Below are 21,010 nucleotides of genomic sequence, written 5' to 3' on the forward strand. Positions count from 1 at the left end.
ATTTTTTTTTTATTTTAAAAAAGGCATTCTATATAAATGTTTTAAAAATGACAAACAACCAAAGTATTAGTGAATTTTTTTTTAAAAGTTAAAACTGAGTTTGATATTCAAAACATAAAATCTATATACTCACTTAAGAAATTTTTAACTTATAATCATACGTTATTGGTAGTTATACTTTAGATTCCATTTAATAAATCAAATTTATAATAATTATTTTATTTTGTTTTGATAAAATAATTATTTCATTATTTTTTACGAGAAATTTTGCATCGATTAAGTCAAAATGATAGGAAAATAGAGTATGATTTCGATAGAGAAACTAATTATTTATGTGAAAAAATAAAAAAAAAACAAAATAGAGAATAGTACGTACAAGCGGTGCGATGGTCCACGTGGAAATGCCGCGGTGAAGTGAGAAGAGGCATGCAGGCAGCGGCACAACCTCGCGCTTTACAATTAGAAGACAAAGTAACAAACGACTGCTGTGCAAAAGATGGAAGACGATTTGCAGAATCAAAATACAGTACCTCATGTCCTTCTGCACGAACAAGTACCTCGCTTCCCCCCCGTCTTTTTTCTTTAATTTTCCCCTTTCAAGTATTGTGCTAATCTGTATTTGCTAATGTTGTGTTGCCAGGAGATTGCCACCCAAAGAATTATCCAGGCTCAGAGCCAGAGGTATTGGTTTGGGATTCTATTGCTTTTCTGTTTGATCAATCTTTTAACCATGTGATATGATTTATGTGTTAAAATAAATTTAATTTCAGAGATGCAGCTGCTGGACCTCCGTCTAGGGATGGCACTGACGTTTTCTGGGAGCGGCCTGACCCCAATGCTCTGAAAGTGGGTAATTGCTTTCATATTTGCAGTGTTTGATCATGTCTTAATCCTCATAGTTTCTCATTTCTGTATAATACATATGTACACTTATACAGGAGCATCTACTGAAAATGACTTCAGAGCATCGTGCTGAAATGGCTTCTAAGCGTGGCAAGCCTACCCCTCCTGAACAAGGTTGACATTTCATCATACCCGTCCTTCTGTTTTCTAGTTGATGTGATTCTCTACTTCACTCGAGTGTCCTACCAACTAAAAATGAAGTGTTTTCATCCACTACTCTAAAGTAAAAGAGGACAAAAACATACAAAAAATTCTTATCTCTTTCTTTGTTGCACTGAAGTAGGAAGTTTTCGGACCATATGCATTTTAGCTATTCAGTGGAACATGTGGAGAAGTTTTCGTGATTTATGTCAATTAGACACTTTGATCATTGTTTCAGATTATTTATTTACTACTTTGTAATGAAGGAAACAAAAATGCAAAATTTGGTTAATTCTTTGCTTTGGCTTCAGGTCACATAGAAATTGGAAATGGGTATGGTGTACCAGGTGGAGGTGCTTACTATTGTACTTCGGGGCCGAATATTGCTGCACCTGGTTGGTTTTATTATCAATGCTTTCTCACTACTTTCATGATTATTAACTGAACCAAGTTTGTATTCTTCACACAGATAAAAAAGCAGGTTACGATTTCATGCCTTCTAATATTTCAGGAAATTTGGGACTTGTAAATAATGATGTAAGCCAGAAAAATTCTGAGCTTTGTGGAGAATCAAAACCAAAGGCTGCAGCTAAAGACTTGCCTGAGTACCTTAAGCAAAAGTTGAGAGCAAGAGGCATTCTCAAAGATGGTGCTGCGAAAGATGATCTTTCAAGATCTGATAATGCAAGTCTATTTTCTATGTTTCATATTCTTTTCTCTTATTCTCTCCTTGTTTTAGTCATTATAGGTTGTGTTGAAAAGGAAAAGCATAGGTTCAGGACTTCATTATTTTATCTTTTCTGGAAATTTACCTATTCTAGTTTGCGAATAGTTTTTTCTGAAATTCTTATGAACTTTGTAATATGTAAACCTCTTCATATGAGTGCCAGTCAGTTACCAATAATTATGTAACTACTTGCTTTCTCGTTTGGATTTCAGAACTTGAAGACCAGTTCACCTCAGCTCATGGAAATTGAGAAGTTGCTTCCTGGGTGGGTGTGTATCAATGGCAACCTTTGTGCTTTTGGATTTAATTTGGTTTCTGTTTGTTTTAAAGCTCTTCGGAATCTTTGTTTTTGTTCTAGATGGACCAAGGTTTAAGTCCTTGCCATGTGGTTAAGCTTTTAGTTTGTGCTTGCTTCAATTTTATGTGATTGTTCTATTAAATCTTTAACTGTTATCAATTGTAAGCAACTTGAAACCTTGATAGGAAATGTAGGGGGAAAGGAAAGTATACTACTTCGCATGGGTGAATTAATAATCTTTTATATTAAATTTGTATATGGGGTTAGCAAGGTCTTTTCTAGCCATAAAAATATTAAAATCATAAACCATTCTCAAGATAACGAGGCCATAGCAATATGCAAGTGAACTTGTTAATGAGTTCATGTCTTCACAATTTCCATCAACTAGGTTTTACTTTCGTTCTAGCTGAACTAGAAGAATTTGAAATGTAAAAGTTGCTTTAATTTGAATACTTTGTGAAAGTGAATTTAATTACATAAAATATCATGGAAGCTGTCAAAAATTAAAGAAATTAGTTTTGGGGATTTTCTGGCTGTAGCAAACTTTCTGAGGTTTGAGCTTTGGGCCAATGAAACGGGCGGTAGAGAATGGAACAAAACTAAGGAAAGGTTACCATTCAGTTTTTTGATTCTATTATTTTAAATCTTTTTGATGATCACTATTATGGGATTGGACTATCTTGAACTTAGACTGTCTCCCTCTGAAAGTTTTCTTCTAGGTTCAAACTTTTACTTCATGTATTTATGTTATTGCACTGGTACATAAGAAGATGATTCTTCATTGCTGCAATTCATTTTCATTTGAGCTTTCTGCATTAATTATTGGTGACTAGGTGCCCTTTTTTAATACTTTATTTTACAAATGGGTGTAAATATTTTCTTTATGCAAGAAAAAGAGGAGGACAAATAAAAACATTCTTAGCAGGACGTGACTGGTATTTTATCATTAAGTAGTTGTAAAGTTGATATTCTGGAAAATTTTCTTCTTGCTTTTATTTCATGTCTGTGTTAACTTCTTTTAGTTCTTTTATAGGTGGAAGCAAAAGATCCTTCAACTGGTGCTTCATATTATTATAATGATAGTACCGGAAAGAGTCAGTGGGAAAGACCTGTAGAAACATCTTTGAGTGCTCAGGTTCCATTTGATACACAACTTGTGGGAGACTGGGTGGAAGCGGTAGATGAAACAACAGGTTTGCTGTGTATAAAGTTATTTGTCTGATTATCTAATTCTGATCAATTTTCAAATCCACAATTTGATTTTCTTTTGGGATGAATAATACAGAATGTGTGATTTTGTTCTACATCCATATAAACTTTAAACAATAATAAATACTAATTATATCTCTTAAGTGTACAAATACCATCAAATCTTTTGGTGTGAGGCTGCAGTGATTGGAAAGAATGTTCCTACATTATGTTTGAGGATAACCATTGGTATTTTTTTTATTGGAGTGGAACATTTTTGTTGACCAAACTTTGAAAGGCTCTATGGTTAAACTGATATTTTGATACTAGTATTTGCCTATAAGCATCTAACATTTGAAAGGTTAAAGGTTGCTTAAATACAGACTGATGCTCTTTGTATTATCTGCAATATGTATGAAAAATGCATGCAAAACAACTTGGTTTGGTTCGAGCAAAAGTGGTTTTTCATTAAGTTTCCACTTTAGTATTAACGTGTGTTTCATAATATTCAAGTGGGCTGATCCAGTAGGGTGGGGGAATGGAGAAATAGTGGAGGTGAGATGAAGGAGAAGAGGAAAATGGGGAGAATGGCTAGTCTATTCCCTCTTAATTCTTATGTGCATAGTTATTCCTATGTTTGGTTCATTTTTGAACCAAGAAATGGCCATTCCTGGAAAAGTCAGAATAGCTATTAACCATTTTGTGAAATTACTGTCCATATAATAAAACCTAACCTAGCATATAAAACCCTTTTATTTTCCTCTTCTTTCTCTCTCTCTCTCTCTCTTCCTCATCTGCCTCACTCTTTCTCTCTCTGAACCTCTTCCATTGCTGCCTTCCTCCTACACAGCCAGCACCATCCTCTTCTGGTCGGCATCGACAAAAACCTCTTTTCTCTCTTCCTTTACAACTGAGGTTGTCCTCCACATATGGGAGCTTCAATGGCTAGATCTGGCCATGAGAAGCACTAGATCATTCTCCAATGGCTAGATTTGGCCAAGAGAAGTGTCAGATTGATGCTTCATTGCATGGATGACATCTTCAGTGGCTGATGGCAAATTAGAGAAGAGGAAAGACAAGAAGAGAAGGAAAAATGAAAAAAGAGAAAAAAATAAAAAGAAATTAAAATAAAAATCATATTAATATTTTAATGATAACATATTAAATTATAATTTAATAATAACATATTTATTGCCAAAAGTTAATGAGTTCAAAATCCCATAAATTTTATTAAATTATTATTAAGGGTATTTTGTCCTTTTATCACTTATTCCTTTATTATTCCAAAACTATTTTTACCAACCAAACATTGAGATAATATCAAAATGGCCATTCCATCTATGAGCCAAACTACATAATAGCAATTCTATACTTACCTTAATTCTTTTCCCACAAAATAGCAATTCCATTCCCCCTCTATTCTATTCTACGAACCAAACATGCCCTTAATTCTTACTTTAGAAACCAAAAGGCTAAAGTCTTAGAAAGTGGGAAGATAATTATTATGGTTGTAAGTATTTACCTGTCAACATATCTGTCATACTCAGCCCCCACCTTGAGTATCACTTGTCTTGTAGAGTCCCCTAGGTTGATGCTCGTTCAGGATGAAATGAAATATCTGCAAACCCCTTCATTTCTAACTTCTAAGTTAGATTAGGGATCTCTTCAAGCTGAACCTGGAATAGCGGCCTAGCTGCAAATTGTTTCCTGTGAGACTGCTAGGTATGGGAGTGATACTCCTACTATTCCAAAATGATCATTTTCCTTTAATGCTTACCTTTCGTACATTTAGAATGCTTTCTTTTCTTATAACCCTCACAATTTACGTAACTAATGTCATCTTAGGGGTTAAACTGCTTATCAGACTAGGGTTGGTGCTTGAATAACTTATAGGAGGAACTACAGAATCATGGTTGTGTATATTTGATACTTTGTGCCAAAAGTGATGAAAATAAATGTTAAGGCAAACTTAAATTGTAGTAATAATTGAATTTTTAAATTGTTAGAATCTGAGCATGGCTCATAAATTCAACACCATTGATATGTCAATGTGCAATAAAGAATGTTGACATATAGGCAACCAAGTCTATATGATATGAAAGGAGAAGGCTTTAAGATTTTTTTTTTTTCGAAAATGGATAAGGAAGGATGAAACTGAACTTGGAATATGTAGATCAAGTGGCTGTCTAACCTAATAAGTAGTAGGCAAATTTTAATGGATGAATACCAACCCTCTAGGGTACAAAACACCACTAATTTGGAAAACCAAACTTTATAAGTGGAATTTCGTAGGAAATAGGATTACCATGTTGAAAATATGGGATTGTGGTTATTGTTGCATCATGACATGGCCGTAATGGGCTATTGATGGATGTACGGGATGGAGGCTGACTTCAATTAGATGACATAAAGTGTTAGATAAGCATTTATGCTGTCTTTGAAATGACCTTTTGAGATTGGCACTTGAGCATATATGCAAGTGCACATTAGTTAGTACATGTGGCCCATGGATTTGGTTGTAAAGAGTACTTTATGTGGGTGTATATGAGTCTTTTAGGCTGCAGTTCTGATGGTTTTTGGGATTTGGGTGATGTAGAACATGTAGGGGAAAGAGATGGAAAATAGAAATTTAGAGGGAAAATCAGAGATATACAGAAGCAATTAGGGAAAACAAAGAAAATAGGGAGAGAAATAGAAGACTTCGGAGAGAAAACCAGAAAGAATCAATACAGGGAGAAATCATAATAATCAATATCTCTACTCAAAAAGTTGTCATCCAGCTTATAAAAAAAAAAAAAAAAAAAAAAAAAAAAAAAAAAAAAACAAAAGTTATCATTCAAGGCTAATCAAAGCCAAAAGTAGCATAGACATTTATAATCTAAAGCCTAAACTCATAAAATACCAAATATAACCCTAAAACTCTAATACCTTAAAAGTAACGTGTAGATACTAATTTATATAAAATAACCTAAAAATGTGTAATATATGTGACAATTACAACCAAACCCATAAAATATAAAATAAAATCCTTCATGACTTAATCTCTCAACTAGCATAATTCCATCCTAAATCATTGGCGCCAATTTCTTGGTTGGAGGTGGCGGTGATAGGAAAAAGTCCGCAAAAGCTGATTGAAAACGTTCAGAAATATGAGTTGAGTTGGTAGAAAATAGATCATTTTGCATTGAAACCACTTGATGCAGCATGAAACTAAAATTTGAAACAGCATGGTTGACCTGCTTTGATATTGCTCCTGCTTGGAGAATAATGGAATACATTACCTTGTATTTGTTACTGCATGCATATTTTAACCTTTTTTTTTTTCGTAAAATCTACTATGTGCATTCAGATAGTAACATCGCTTTCTTGTGCCTTTTAACTCAGTACACAAAGTTAAGGGTTTTTCTTTTTTCTTTCTTTTTTTTTTCTTTTTGGGTAATGTATAGGGCACAAATATTTTTACAATACAAGGACCAATATATCTCAATGGGAGTGCCCTGATTTATCACAGCCGGTTGCATTAGAGCACCCAGCAAGCAGGTTTTCTGAAAATACTGTTTATGGCAATTTGGCTTCAATTTCACCAAACCTGGACAAATGCATCGGTTGTGGAGGTTGGGGAGTAGGCCTGGTGCAGGTTTGGGGTTACTGCAATCACTGTACACGGTACATAATGTCTTCAGAAACAACTCTCAGTATTGCATTTTATTATGATGCTGAACAAGCAATTTTAACCCATACTTTTTAGCAGGTTGCAAAACAAGCGAGTACATAAACATTAACTTGCATTCTAAATTTATCTTTAACTTTTTTAAAAAATAAAAAAACCATATTTTTATTGTAATTATTACAATGATACAATTTTTTTTGGTACAATTGAGAAAATTCAACAAGGAGAGGGGATTTCAACCTTAGATCTTAACCCTTAAGGAGGGTTAAAGCCATTAGACCAAGTTTGAGTTTTTATTGTGGTATAAAATAATTTTCATAACATATTATATTATAGAACATAATCTGGATGAGTGATTTGTATGTTCTGGTAAAAAAGGAAAAAAAAATCATGTGCACTGGAGCTCCTACCAGGTAACAACTATTTTATGTTAGTAGTTGAGGGCATTATGTTGTAATACAATTTAGTCTAATTATGAATAAATACATAAGGAAACAATGTTCTCTTGAATATTAATTAGCAAAAAATATATCCATAAAAAAAATGTTTTTCTTGGAAAATATGTTCTTCTTTTTAGCAATTCTTGTTTGTTGTCCATGTAAAATATTAAAAACTAATAAAGTTATTCTACTAAAAATCAAAGAACCTAACCAACTAAGATTATTTTTCTTCTTACATATATAACTTAATTTTTTTTTTCTGGGTGGAATACATTAAGTGTGCACCCTTACATCTATATCATATTTGAAGAATCAAGGAATAGAATAAAAAATTTTCATATGGGAAGGGAAAGATAATAGAGAAGCTGGGAGAGCAGTGGACCCTGAAGGCAAAGACCAGGAGCCTTAGATTAATAAAAAGAAAGAAAGAGGAATTGATGAATTATGGAAATGTGGTAGTTGAGGTATTAAGTAATCTAGGACTTTATTTTATACTTTACGAGTTTGATTGTGATTTTTACATATATTTAGGCTCTTTTGTTATCCTTTCATATTAATTAGTTAATTTCCATGTATTAGGGTTTTAGAGTTATATTTGGTATTTTGAGTTTAGGGTTTAGCTTATAGATGTCTATGTTACTTTAGATTTTGATTAGTTTTTGGATAATGAATATTTGAGATTGTGAGATATTGTGTATTGTGATTTTCTCTCCCTATTCGTTCTTTCTGGTTTTCTCCCCATAAGACTTGAATTTCTCTGCCTATTTCCTCTGTTTCTCCCTAATTTGCTTCTGCCTATCCTAGATTTCCCTCTAAATTGTTATTTTCTCTCTCTTTCCCCTACTTGTTCTACATCAGAAAGCCTCTCGAAAGCACTTAAGGATAAAGAAAGAGGATCAACTTTCTGGAACAATGCATCTGTGAAGTGGACACAATGTTATAATTATAGTTGTCAGGTCCTGTTTTAGTGGGTAAAATCCAAAAAGCCCCTTAAAATAATTCAAAAAGACATTTTGGTCCCTTAACTCTTAACACCTTTAGTCAACAATTAAAAAAAATTATAACCAATACTACATACATATTTTAGGACACAAATGCCCTTTTTAGAAAAAACTGCCCATGTTTCCTTCCAAAACTTAATAAAATTTATTTTGATATTAATAAAATTCAATATTTGACAAAGTAGAAAAAAACTTAAAACTTCATAAAATTCTAGAATGGGATTTGTGAATGCGGTAATTTGTCTCATTTTGATACTTAATAAAATTCAATATTTCACGGAAAAGAGATAAACTCAAAATCTTTTATATATAGTAATGAAGTCAAAATCGTTTTATGTCCCCTTAAACCCTAGCTCCAAAGAACAAATTTTGGGAAAAATTATTTCAATATAATTTGTAATCACAAGTAAAAAATTAATTTCTTGATCTGACATCATCAATTTTGAAATATCAATCATTGAACAAAAGATTTACATTTTAATATATTCTTTTCAATGAAATTTTTTTTTCAAACTGTTGGAAAAATAAAGAGTTTGATGGCAATATACTTTAACTCAAGAAAGAAGTTTACAGTTTAAGATAGATACGGCTTCAAATTTTTAGGCCTTCAAATAAAAATGTTTTAGGCTTTTTTTTTTTTTTTTTCTGATTAAGGTTTTTAAGGGATCGACGAGCAGATTTTCTTTTTCAAAAGAAAATATGTTTAAATTAAAAAACTAATATAAATGGTATTTATGTCTTAAAACATTTATGTAATATTAGGTCTAATTTTTTTTAACGGTTGACTAAGGGTGTTAGCAGTCCAAGGACCAAAAATATCATTTTGAAAAAAGAGGGACCTAAGTGTCCTTTTGAAGTGTTTTGAGGGGGCTTTTTTAATTTTACCACTGTTTTAGTTGTCTTAACATTTCTTGTTCCACTGTTTCGATGGTTGCTAGTTGATTTGAATAAAACTGTGACAGTCGGTTTCATTTTTCAGTAAACTTTTATTCCTTTTTTTTCAAGTTTCTTTTGGTGCAGATTGTTTTTGAATTATTGTTAATTGATGAAGGAAAGTATGTCCTGCTAAGATTATTTAAGTGGCTCTAAATATTTTAGGAAGTAGTAAATGCTAGCACTGTTTTCCATTGTCCACAAGATTTTATATTGTTTGTCTAAGAGAAGAAAAGCAAATATAGAGAGCACCCAAATTGGAAATAAAGAAAGGAGGGGCACCCTCAAGAACTAGGGTTATAGAAGAAAGTTTATCTACCGAAGGCCTTGAAGTAGTCTGTAGCTTCAAATTATAAATTATAAGAGCCTTTTTTTTGTCAAAATAGGGGGCTGAGGCTTTTGATTTAGTTTTCACATTTGTGCATACCATGTGAAATGGTAAGAATGAAGTAAAGATTGAGTGGACTTTAAGTCATGGAAAAGGTTCCTGAGTAGTAATTAAGCAGCTGGTTTGATCTATTTTTATGATAAAATTAATAGCTAAACCAAGAATTGTGCCTGGGTTTATGTTTTTGCAAAAAATGGAGGAAATTCTCTAGAAAGAGAGCAAACATGGTTGTATTTACCTGGCTTTCTGGTTGCCACCAATATCGAAAGCCAGTAACACATCATGACAGCCAATGTTTATAATTCTTGTTGGTACAAGAACTAAAAAAAAGGTTCAAGGTCTATTACTGCTCGAAGGAAGTATGGTTGTTTAAGGTTTGCTAGCATATATGCTACTTTGCTATTTGAATCGCTTGAAGTATACCTTTCTTGACATTTCTTTTCAGAGTATCTCTGTGACATAGGTGAGCTGGAAATGCCTTGCGTTTATATCAAAAGCATTTTCTAACAGTATTCAGCTAGTATATCCCCCATTCACCTTCCTCTTTTCTTAAACCAACCATTGGGATTGGAGTTTTATTTAACTTAATAAAATTAACCTTTTCACGCCATTTTAATTAGGGGATGTTAGGGTAGCATGTTTACATTTTTTAAATAGAGGGGAAAGTTTGTATTTACAGTTAAAGAGTTTTTGAGATTCATCCTTTTATATAAAGATCTATGGCACATCTTAAGTTTCTGCATCTATACAGAAACTTCAGAAGCATGCATGAAGCTTGGAGGGAAAAATAAGGGAGCCTTGCCTAGTTGCTTTTGGCGTTGGAGGTTAAAACCTTTGCAACAGCTAGGCACACTGGGAACTAGTCTTACTGGCATTAATTTTTTTTAAATGATCTAAGATCAGGTTGTGATCTTAAGCAGTTGAATTTTTTTTATTAATTCCCGAAGGGAGTGCAGCCTGGTTGGTTTTGGGGTTTCAGGTGAACACCTTTGCAACAGCTAGGCATACTAAGATCTTCTCATGTGTGTGGGAAGAAATATTCAGAGACTTCTTACTTGGCATTCAGTTTTTCTTTCTAAACAGTTAAAGTCAACTTGTGATATTAAACAGTTGAATGCTTTTGTGTAAGTCAGTTAACAAGGGATGCTTATAGTGTTTTGCCTAATATCATTGGATTATGATATTCAAATTGGAGTTCTCTTTTTTTATTATTTGCTTTTGGTTTAAAATGATGTTCCCTTTTCCTTTTCTAAGGTAAACAATTGGAACAAGGAGCCGTTTACAAGCTACTAGATTAAACTTGCATTGGATGTTCCATATGTATTTCATGTGACCTTTTGGACAGGGAGCCAAGTTTTATAGTTTTTACAACGAACAATTTGCATATATGAGTATTTCTATGAGAGTTCATTATGAGATAATGGGATTAGCTTTTGCGATGTAAACTATTGTATCAAGGAAATTGTACATAACCTTAATTAGTTCGGGCCTCTAAAAGCCATTCATACTTAAATTTGGTTGCAAAACATACATTATTTCCCAATGATTTAAGGTATAGGTCCTGTGGCTATTTGTGGATACATTTATACATGACATCTGTAGGTAATTAAAATGTGGTTTAGGTCAGACAATTTAAAATGATGTACAAAAGAAATGTTGTAAGTATCATGCCATGATGCCGTTGGTTCTAGAGGCTATTTTGTTTTGTTTTCATAATATGGGGAACATTTATGGAGAACGAGATGAGAAACTGGTACATTTAAGATACCGTTGTGAAACTCTCTTCTCTTTTTCCTGGCCATGCCAGATCAGAAAATGAATAAAAGGAAATGAAAATCATTTTTCTGCCTGCAAAATGCTTTGTTTGAAAAATAAGATATTGAGACTTGTGAACATGGGATGTTCTTAACTTGGAGTAGCACATACATGCATACATACATACATACATACATACATACATACATATATATATGTACATGTATAAATGCATGCATTTGTTTATGTATTTGTCATTATTCTGCATTTAAGAAAGCAAATTGAAGCTGATAATACTGAAAACTTCTATGAAATGCAGAGTTCTCAATCTGCCACAGAGCCAGTATTTGTCGACTATTACAGATAAGCAGCAGTCTGCTAATACCAAAGACCGTTATGAGAATAAGGCTCTGAAGCAACGGTACACCCTCTCACTTTGGATCTCTTTGTAATTGAACTAACTCTAATTTGCTTATTTCTTAGGCTACTGCATGATTCAAGGTCATCTAGCAATGTGATTAAAAGTCCCGTTTATATCTCTTTAGAATTCTTGTATAGTTCACGTTTGGGAAAATAAATCTTTGCAAATTCAATTGTCCTAATTCTCTCCATGCAGTTTTAGCATTTTGTTAAGACCTGTTGATGTACCGCCCAATAATTTCAAAATAAGATTTAATATGAGTATGGAATTTGCAGTTGTCAAAACCACAAAATCCTCTAGTCTCAGTATGTGATGACTCAAATTTGAATATCTCAATTGTCTAAAGTTGCCCTTAAAAGTATTAAAGTAACATATTTATATAAGTTTAAGAAACTTTACATCAAGCTCTCATTAAGTAGCCAACATAAAAGTTCAAATGAAATAAGCTTAAATAACAAAACCCTATTTAATGAGCAAAAAACCAAAACCCTATTTTCTAAGTTTTGTCTAAAATAATTATTTCTCAAAAATGTAGATAATGACCCTTCATCATTCTTTCCTTTTGGACAAAGCTAATTCCAAAGAGTTAAACTGCAAGTACAACTCAAACAGCTCTCTGAGGTTCAAATTTTGAAACTCATCAGCAATAATCTAAGAAGCATCCATGGTTGGTTGACCTCTCCCTAACAACATATCAAGGTAATCCCCCATTGCTACAAACAATAGTTTCATAATCTAGAACTAGAACGACAGCAGTCTCATCCTTATGGGATGAAAATCCTAGCATGTGAGAAATAGAGGTCGTTGCAAATTATTTGAAAGAAATAAAGAGGCTCCAACTACCTTTATAAGGTAACAAGTCTTCCTCAGTGAAATAAGATTATTATTCAAATGGCAGGATAAATCAAGTAAATAAGCTTTAGGGTCATGTCATCAATGATAGGATAGAGGCACCTGGCATGAGCATGTAATTTCTAAGAATTCTAACATTCAAAATGAATTCTCATCAAAATCATCTACAACTTTGAATTCTCCTTTTTCTTGTTTAAAGTTGAGAATTTGTGGAAGCCTCCTTGGACTGATTATTAGCTCTTTTCTTCCTACAAACACATCCAAAATTTCCTTTTCCCATACCACATCAATAATTTCCGAACTTTTTTTGGCAACTCTTGAGTAAAATTCTTGAACAAGAGATTGACTACTCCTACTTTCTTTTTAGGTTCTACCTAAGTCATATTCTCAACCCAAATTGTTGGATTCAAGTTCTTCTCAAATTATAAATTTACAACAAATAATCTTGTGAGCCGTCGGAGTAATGTACCTTTTCTTTTAAGTTCTTCAACTGAAAAATTACAACTTCTTCGATTGATCCTTTCTTCAAACTTGCTTTTCTTTGTAAGAGTCTCCTTAAGATTCCAGCTTTTCTTTTCATTTTATCTTTCTTTCAGAGTACCTTTTGATCTTTTTGGTCTTGCAATTCTTGATATAGGGTTGAAAGAAATTTTGAAAGTTCCAAGGGAAATGTTGTTTTAGATTGATTGGGAGATGATCAATCGAATAAGTGATAGTTTAGCTTAATCAATTTTGGTGTTAGTTGGGTCGATTTAAGTTTGGCATGAAGGTACAAAAAGGATTTCCTCTTTGACCTAGGGATTTCAATGACAACAACTGATTACTGATTATAGCAATTGATCAATTAGTTGACTATAACTTTACGCAGTCAACTTATCATTATTGATCTTTATGAGATGACTCAAACAACATTTAACAGAGTTGTCGTCCATTGGCCACTTAATGATGTTTTCTTAATCAATTAAACACTTATGTTTATGCACAAACTTTTAGCACAAAATTATGAATTTATATCATAAATACTCAGGAAATGAATTCTAAGCATTCTATTAATCACATAGTAAGTGCAACTTTACTGTAAAACGACTGTAGTGGTCAATTTGCCAAACCTTTGTGTAATCTCCATTGATTTATCTTTCCTTTGTCAGTTCTCTGGAGACATTTAGTCATGCTGTTCTTTGCATATCAACATATGTTTCAAACTTTATTGGCTTTGCTTCCAACAACATTGTATACTTCTTCCTTCTTGACCATATAAATTTTGAAATTCTACTGTTGCTGTAGTGACGTTTGCATTATCACCACACAAATCACTTTTCTCCATGCAATATCAGCCTCATCAAAAACAATATTTATAGGTATTCTATAAAGTTTCCTTGCTGAAAGCTTTGGAATCTTCTGAGTTAATCGGATATCTCAAAAGAATTTTGCTTTAGCAGTTCAACATTAATCTTTTCAACAGTGTCAATAATTTGTTTCATATAAATAGAATTCAAACATTCAAAATCATCTGCAAAGAGAGTTGGAGAAGGGTACCACTTTGTTTAAACCTTTAAGGAGTTATCACCAATACTTGCATCTTTGCCATTTCCCAATTCAACGACTTTTTGCAGACATTCATCTTGTTTAATGCTGTGATCAATTTTGGCACAATCCCTCAAGGCTTTTCTCTCCTGGCTGAGCTCTCAAGAAACTCCTTTTCAGCTTCAGCTCAACCTACAAAAGCAGCTTTTCATTTTGCATTTTTAGGTACCCATACTTTGATGGGTTCTTGGGGGTTAGTTAGCATATAAGATTCTTTTGGACCTCAACTAGCTTAGTTCTAGGATGGTTACGATCCTCATGACAGCAATCATAAGAGAGATATCCATTCCTCCTAAATAAAGCTATATGGAGAAAATCTAGAAGATCTTAAGCCATTCTTCCCAAAAAAAGTTGTTTTGGTTTTGAGTGCTCATTCAAGTTCTGCTGTGAACTTCCTTTGAAATTAAAGTTTGAGAGGAGAATTTTCATCAAGTGCCTCTTGTAAGGCTTAAAGCTTTTTAGCTTCAATTTTAGAATTCCAAAATCATATTTTAATAGTTTAATTTTAGCTTGAGGAGCATCTTTACAATTTATCACATCATTGTAATAGTTCTGAGTTTTTTCTAATTCAGAAGTTGAAGATAAAACTTCCATTCCAAAAGCAATACATGTTAAGCTTAAGTTCTCAAATTCCTCATATAAGCATCGTATTATGTTGCAATTCATCAAACGAAGCATTTGAAATTTCTGAGATTACCTCAATATTAGCTTCTGTGGCTATCAATTGGAGGTTGGCCTTTAGTTCCACTTTTGTTCCATCATCATCAAAGGTGGATGAATTATTATCTGACCTTGTTGCCAACATAGCTTTTTCTACTTTTCCTTCTTGGGGTTGGCTTTCTTGTTCAGAAGACAATATATTTTATTGGGTCCAGCTTTCTAGCATTAATAGCAAGCAGATTGACTGCTCTTCGAAACTTCATTCCTGTTTTTATCTCTCCAAGATGATCCTTGATCTCTTCTGATATTTCTTCTCATCTTTCTTTGATTTTCTTGGCTTAGCTACCTCTTGTACCTCATAGCCAGCTCATCATCTTCTTTAGATGATACATTGTCAAGCTCTCTTTCAAGAGCACTAACTTTAGTGCAGACCTCTCTTGTTTTCCAATGCTTATGTCTTTCCTTCTTGCTGCATTTCTTGCTTGTAGGTTAGAAACGAGCCATAGATTTCATCAAGAGATATTGTGTTGAAGTTCTTTGCTTCTCTTAACCTTTGGTTTCCAAGCCTTAGGTAGGCATCTTAGCAACCTTTTTATAAACTTGTGTTTTGGAATGCTTTTAATAGTTACTTGAACTGGTTGGTGATGGTTGTGTATCTATCAAACAACGAGGTGATTGACTTACCAAGTAGCATTTTAAATAGCTTGTGCTGGTTCGACAGGATTGTGATCTTGGACATTTTAACTCGAGTAGTGCCTTCATGTGCGATCTTCCCAAATTTCCTTTGCCATGGAGCAGGTAGATATTTTGTTGAACTAAGTTGGATTGAGAGTTTAGTGAAGAGTATTGATAACCTTGAAGTTTATTTGCACAATTCTTGTCCCCTACTTTAGACCACTTAGTTCTTTTCTTGGCAATATTCTCACCAGTTGTGATTGATCTCTTTATAGGAATATATGGTCCTTGAGTAAACACTTCCCATTTTTTGTAGCCACAGGCTTGTATATAGTGGACATCTTTTTACTCCAATATCGATGGTTTGTTCCATCAAATAGAGCATGCCTAACGGTGGATTGTTCTTCAACTATATGTGTATTTGTCGTTACCATCTTGGATCACTCTTGAGATTGTTAGAGCTTCAAACCCAAGAGATTGGTTCTGATACCACTTGTTGGTCCCAAGGGTAGTGCTAAAAGCGGTGAATAACACTTTTCTAAAGGTTAAAGATTTTAACGATAGAAAAAGATGAATGAATAATGATTACAGGACATGAGCAAAGGTAATAGTGATCAAGTAAGGAAAGGTTAAGGGTTATGGACAATGCAAAGCTTCTTATAGTGGTTTGGTCCTTTAATGACATATGTTCACTATCTTAACATCCATTGTCAAGGATTTTATAATCCAACTTCACTAAACCATCGAGATTAATGGCTTCCACCTAGTTTTTATAAAGTGAGCTATCCCAAGCTGAATACCCTTACTTACAAATCCAACAAGTGTTACCTTTACACTTCTTTTCTCAAGGACAAGAGTGAAACTTACACTCTTACAAGATAAACTTATAGCTTTTACACTTCTTTGTAGCACTTTTCTAACTTCTTTTTCTTCTTCTCTTTTTATAGATAGGAATTATAAAGTGAGCTATCCCAAGCTGAATACCCTTACTTACAAATCCAACAAGTGTTACCTTTACACTTATTTTCTCAAGGACAAGATTGAAACTTACACTCTTACAAGATAAGCTTATAGCTTTTACACTTCTTTGTAGCACTTTTCTAACTTCTTTTTCCTCTTCTTTTTTTATAGATAGGAATTAAGCCTAAAGAGTAAAGAACTAGAGAAAGGTTCTTCACCCCTTGTAGCCCAAGTTCCCTCAATACATTTTCTCTCTCTCTCTCTCTCTCTCTCTATAGATGGTTTGAAGTTTGTTGCATCGTCCTTTTATAGCAGATTTTGAATTTTTTAGACGTTGAATAGAATCTGTCTGTTGGAGCTGTTAAAGTTGCTGTAAGTTTCCATTACATGTGATCTGCAGGGTTTTTGACATCCTTGAGCAGTTGCTTGAAGTCTCCCATTATTCGATTATTCAATTGAAACTTTGAACTTTAATTTTGGACTTGATTTTTCTCGTTGATCGCTTAAAGAGCGTCACTAGTCGATTGAAGTTAACTCATAGTTTTTTTCATCGTTCTCTTAAGAGACTCAGTAGTCAATTGAAGTTAACTCAATTGAGTCCTATAGCTTGTTATGTGTTGAGTGGAAAAAATCGAGAGTTTTTTATTCTCTATCATGAAATTATTATTTACAATATATATATGTGTATATATATATATATATGTTAACCCTAGAATAGCCCTAACATAGGAAGTTATCGCAAATATATAAAGCACAACATTAGGCCCTAATAATCAGACATTGATACAAACTATAATAATTATTCTTAAAAATTCTCCACTAGTCAACACTCCCCCTCAAGTTGGTCTATAGATGTCACACGTCCAACTTGCAAACTAAAGTATGAAATTTCCTACTACTAAATCCCTTAGTAAACACATCTGCTAGTTGTTTTTCTGAGGTCACACGAGAAACATTACAAAAACCATTTGTTATTTTTTCTTTTATGAATTGTCAATCAATCTCTATATGTCTTGTTCAAACATGTTGAACCAAATTTGAGCTATACTAATAACAACCTTGTTATCATAGAACAAGGATAGGCATTTCCTTTCTGACAATTGCAATTCTTCCATTACTTTCTGCAGCCATAGTAATTCATAAACACCCTGTGCCATAGCTCTATATTCTGCTTCTGCACTTGACCGAGCTACCATATTCTGTTTTTTGCTCCTCAAGTAACTAAATTTCCACCTACAAATGTGCAATAACTAGATGTCAACATTTTATCATCGAGAGATCCAACCCAATTTGCATCTGTAAAAGCTTTTAATAGGTGACCATACTTAGAGAAGAGTAGTCTTTTTCTAGGTGCAAATTTCCAAGTGTCTTAAAATGCGGAAAAGAACCTCTAGATGAGAATCCTAAGGGTCATGCATATATTGACTTAAACTTACGGCATAGGCTATGTCTAGTTTGATGTGTGAGAGGTAAACCAATCTCTTGACGAACCTTTAATATCGGCCTAAATCAACTGACTCAATAACTCTTGCTTGTAATTTGTGATTAGCTTCAGTCGGAGAGTCTATAGGTTTACATCCCATCATACCTATTTCTTCAAAGAAATCCAAAATATATTTCCTTTGAGAATTATTCCCTTATCTGATGTGGCAACCTCTATTCCAAGGAAATATTGCAACTTACCTAAATCCTTAATCTTAAACTCGAGCTAAAAGTTTTTTGAGTTGGGCAATCTCCTTATCATCCCTAGTCAACACTATATCATCAACATAAACAATAAGAAATGTGATCTTACCACTACAGTGTTTAATAAACAAGGTATGATCAACATTGCTTTGATGATATTCAAATGAGATCATGGCCTTACTAAACCTATCGAACCATCCGTTGGGTAGCTGCTTCAAACTATATAATGCCTTTTTTAATCTACAAACCTTCCCTTTCTTTTTCTCATCATCAAGTCTTGGAGGAATTTCTATATACACCTTTTCCTTCAAGTTTCCATGTTGGAAGGCATTCTTGACATCAAACTGTTGTAGGTCCCAATCAAGGTTAGCTGCACATGATAACATGATTATGATAGTATTCATTTTTGCAACAAGAGCAAAAGTCTCTTGATAGTCCACTCCATAGGTTTGGGTGAAGCCCTTTGCCACTAGTCTAACTTTGTACCTTTTGACTGAACCATTTGCCTTAGGTTTTTTTGTAAACACCAATTTGCATCCAACAGGTTTCCTTCCCAATCTAGAAGTAACAAGTTCCAAAGTTTCTTTTTTTTCCAAAGCCTTCATCTTTTCAACCATTGCCTGTTTCCATTTTGGATCTTGATATGCTTCTTGCCAACCTTATGGAATAGTAAGGGAAGAAACAGACAATACAAAGGCTCTACAGGACAGACACAAAGAATCATAGGAAACCAAGTTAGAAATAGGATACTTAGTACAAGCTTTGAGTCCTTTTCTGACAGCAATAGGAACATCAAGATCATTAGCAATTGAATTAGAATTATGACAATCAAAAGTTAAAAGCAGACTAACCACATGTATTTTAAAGGATTGAACTCACAGATGGCTCTTGACCAGGTATTGTATGCTCGATGGCTTTATTTGTCTTGTCCCATTGTGTGTAGGTTTTCAAATCTAGCCTATCCAATCACCCAATATTAGGTTGTTCCTTATCATCACTAGGATTTTTACTAAAGGTAGGTGTTATCACCTCCACCTCCTTATTCTCCCCCTGAAAAGGCGACTGAGGTGTATAAAAGTAAGGCTCACTCCCTAAAGGTAACATCCATACTCACAAAGTACTTTCTTGGGGGTAGATTGACTTGTAGAGTTGCCAACAAACACACATTTAAGAGCCCTAGGTTCTAACTTGCCTACATTCCTTTTGTGAACAAAACACATGTATCTAAAAATTTTTGAATGAACAGTATATGAATTACTACCTTGTAGAGCTTCTAAAGGGCTTTTAAAATTAAGTGTTTTTAAGGGTATTCTGTTACTGAAAGTGCTGCATCTCCCCATTAAACCTTTTGAACATTCATAATAAACATGAGAGATCAAGCCACTTCTAATAAATGCATGTTCTTCCTTTTAGACACTCCATTTTGCACTAGTGTTTGGTGCAATATCCCATTGGAATCTAGATATGCACTACCATTGTCGATTCTCATAATCCTAACCTTGGCATCAAATTGTTTACAAATCATTTTGTGAAATAGTTGAAAACAATGAAAAAACCTCATTCTTTGCTTTCATCAAATAAGCCCAAGTTAATCTAGTACAAGAATAGATAAAGGTAACAGGCCATCTGTAACCAGGTACAGAAACTGTTAGGCTAGGTACTCATACATCAAAATGAATAGTCATAAAAAGAACTGAACTCTTATTATCAATTGAAGGATAAGAATGTCTGCTTGTTCAGCAAATTCACCAGCATCACAAAATAATAAATCCAACTTGTATTGTTTAAACAAACTAGGATATAATCTTTCTAAAACTGAAAAAGATGGGTGTTCTAATTGTCTATGCCATTAGATTATTTCTTGGTTAACATTCATAGATTCTCTTAATAGGGCTCGGGTTATACCAATAATCAAGGTATTGCAACCTTCCTCTAGTAGATACAAGCCATCTTGTAGTCTACCAAAGCTAATTGTTATCCTTGTTTCAAGTCCTAAGAAACACAGTGAGTAGGAAAGAATTCAATTTTGCAATCAAGTGCTTTTGTAATTGAACTAACAAATAAAAGGTTTATAGGAAAACTGGAAACATGAAGGACTGAAGATAGATTAATGGTGGGAGTACATTTAACGGAACTTGTTCCAGATATAGAGGCTAAAGATCCCTCCGTTATATGGACTGTATCATTGTCTAAAGATGGTGATGTAGTCAAAGGGTTTAGGGCAATTAGAACTCAACAATTAGGGCTAGAATAGGTTTGATTGTGTTGGAACAATAGAAAGATAATTGGGTTTTTTTAAATGAAACCTCTTGAATAAATATTCAAAAATAAAAAAAAGATGATAATAATCCTATATCTAGGATCACCTATTTATAATAGCTAAAATAAATTCTAATCAAATAGTAATCCTAATACTAATAAAGACTTATACTAAAATTCTAATAAAAAAAAATCTCAAACTAAATAAAATAAAATCCTAAGCTAATAAAATACTAAAAAATAATTTTCCATATGCGCTTGCATCAGTCCCTTTGAGTCAGAAAAAGACTCGACTCCGACGAGTAGGCCTTGACATACTCTTTATAGATGTCTGGCTCCACTCGTTTCAATTCTTCTGCAATCCACGTGCTTTCATTAGCAGGTTTACCCAACCACTTCACTAAAAATCGTCTATACGGGTTCCCTCGTCTAGATTGAACGTCTTTCACATCTAGCACATCTTCAATAA

At 33.5% G+C, this 21,010-nt stretch overlaps 1 protein-coding gene across 1 annotated transcript in view; it reads left to right on the forward strand.

Moving 5' to 3' along the window:
• The first annotated feature begins 409 nt into the window (after nucleotides 1-409).
• The window catches only part of LOC110426545 (WW domain-containing protein), a 26,187-nt gene continuing 5,586 nt past the window's right edge, over nucleotides 410-21,010 (forward strand). The window contains exons 1-10 of the mRNA XM_021441779.2: nucleotides 410-553; nucleotides 641-681; nucleotides 771-846; nucleotides 939-1,017; nucleotides 1,356-1,439; nucleotides 1,556-1,728; nucleotides 1,984-2,040; nucleotides 3,103-3,262; nucleotides 6,704-6,923; nucleotides 11,764-11,865. Coding sequence (XP_021297454.1) covers nucleotides 497-553; nucleotides 641-681; nucleotides 771-846; nucleotides 939-1,017; nucleotides 1,356-1,439; nucleotides 1,556-1,728; nucleotides 1,984-2,040; nucleotides 3,103-3,262; nucleotides 6,704-6,923; nucleotides 11,764-11,865 — 1,049 coding nt within the window. The 5' untranslated portion in view covers nucleotides 410-496. The remainder of the gene's footprint in view (nucleotides 554-640; nucleotides 682-770; nucleotides 847-938; nucleotides 1,018-1,355; nucleotides 1,440-1,555; nucleotides 1,729-1,983; nucleotides 2,041-3,102; nucleotides 3,263-6,703; nucleotides 6,924-11,763; nucleotides 11,866-21,010) is intronic.

This window comes from Theobroma umbraticum, unplaced genomic scaffold (genome assembly GCF_002168275.2).
Source record: "Theobroma umbraticum cultivar Fairchild unplaced genomic scaffold, ASM216827v3 scaffold_89.0, whole genome shotgun sequence".
Lineage (NCBI taxonomy): Eukaryota > Viridiplantae > Streptophyta > Magnoliopsida > Malvales > Malvaceae > Theobroma > Theobroma umbraticum.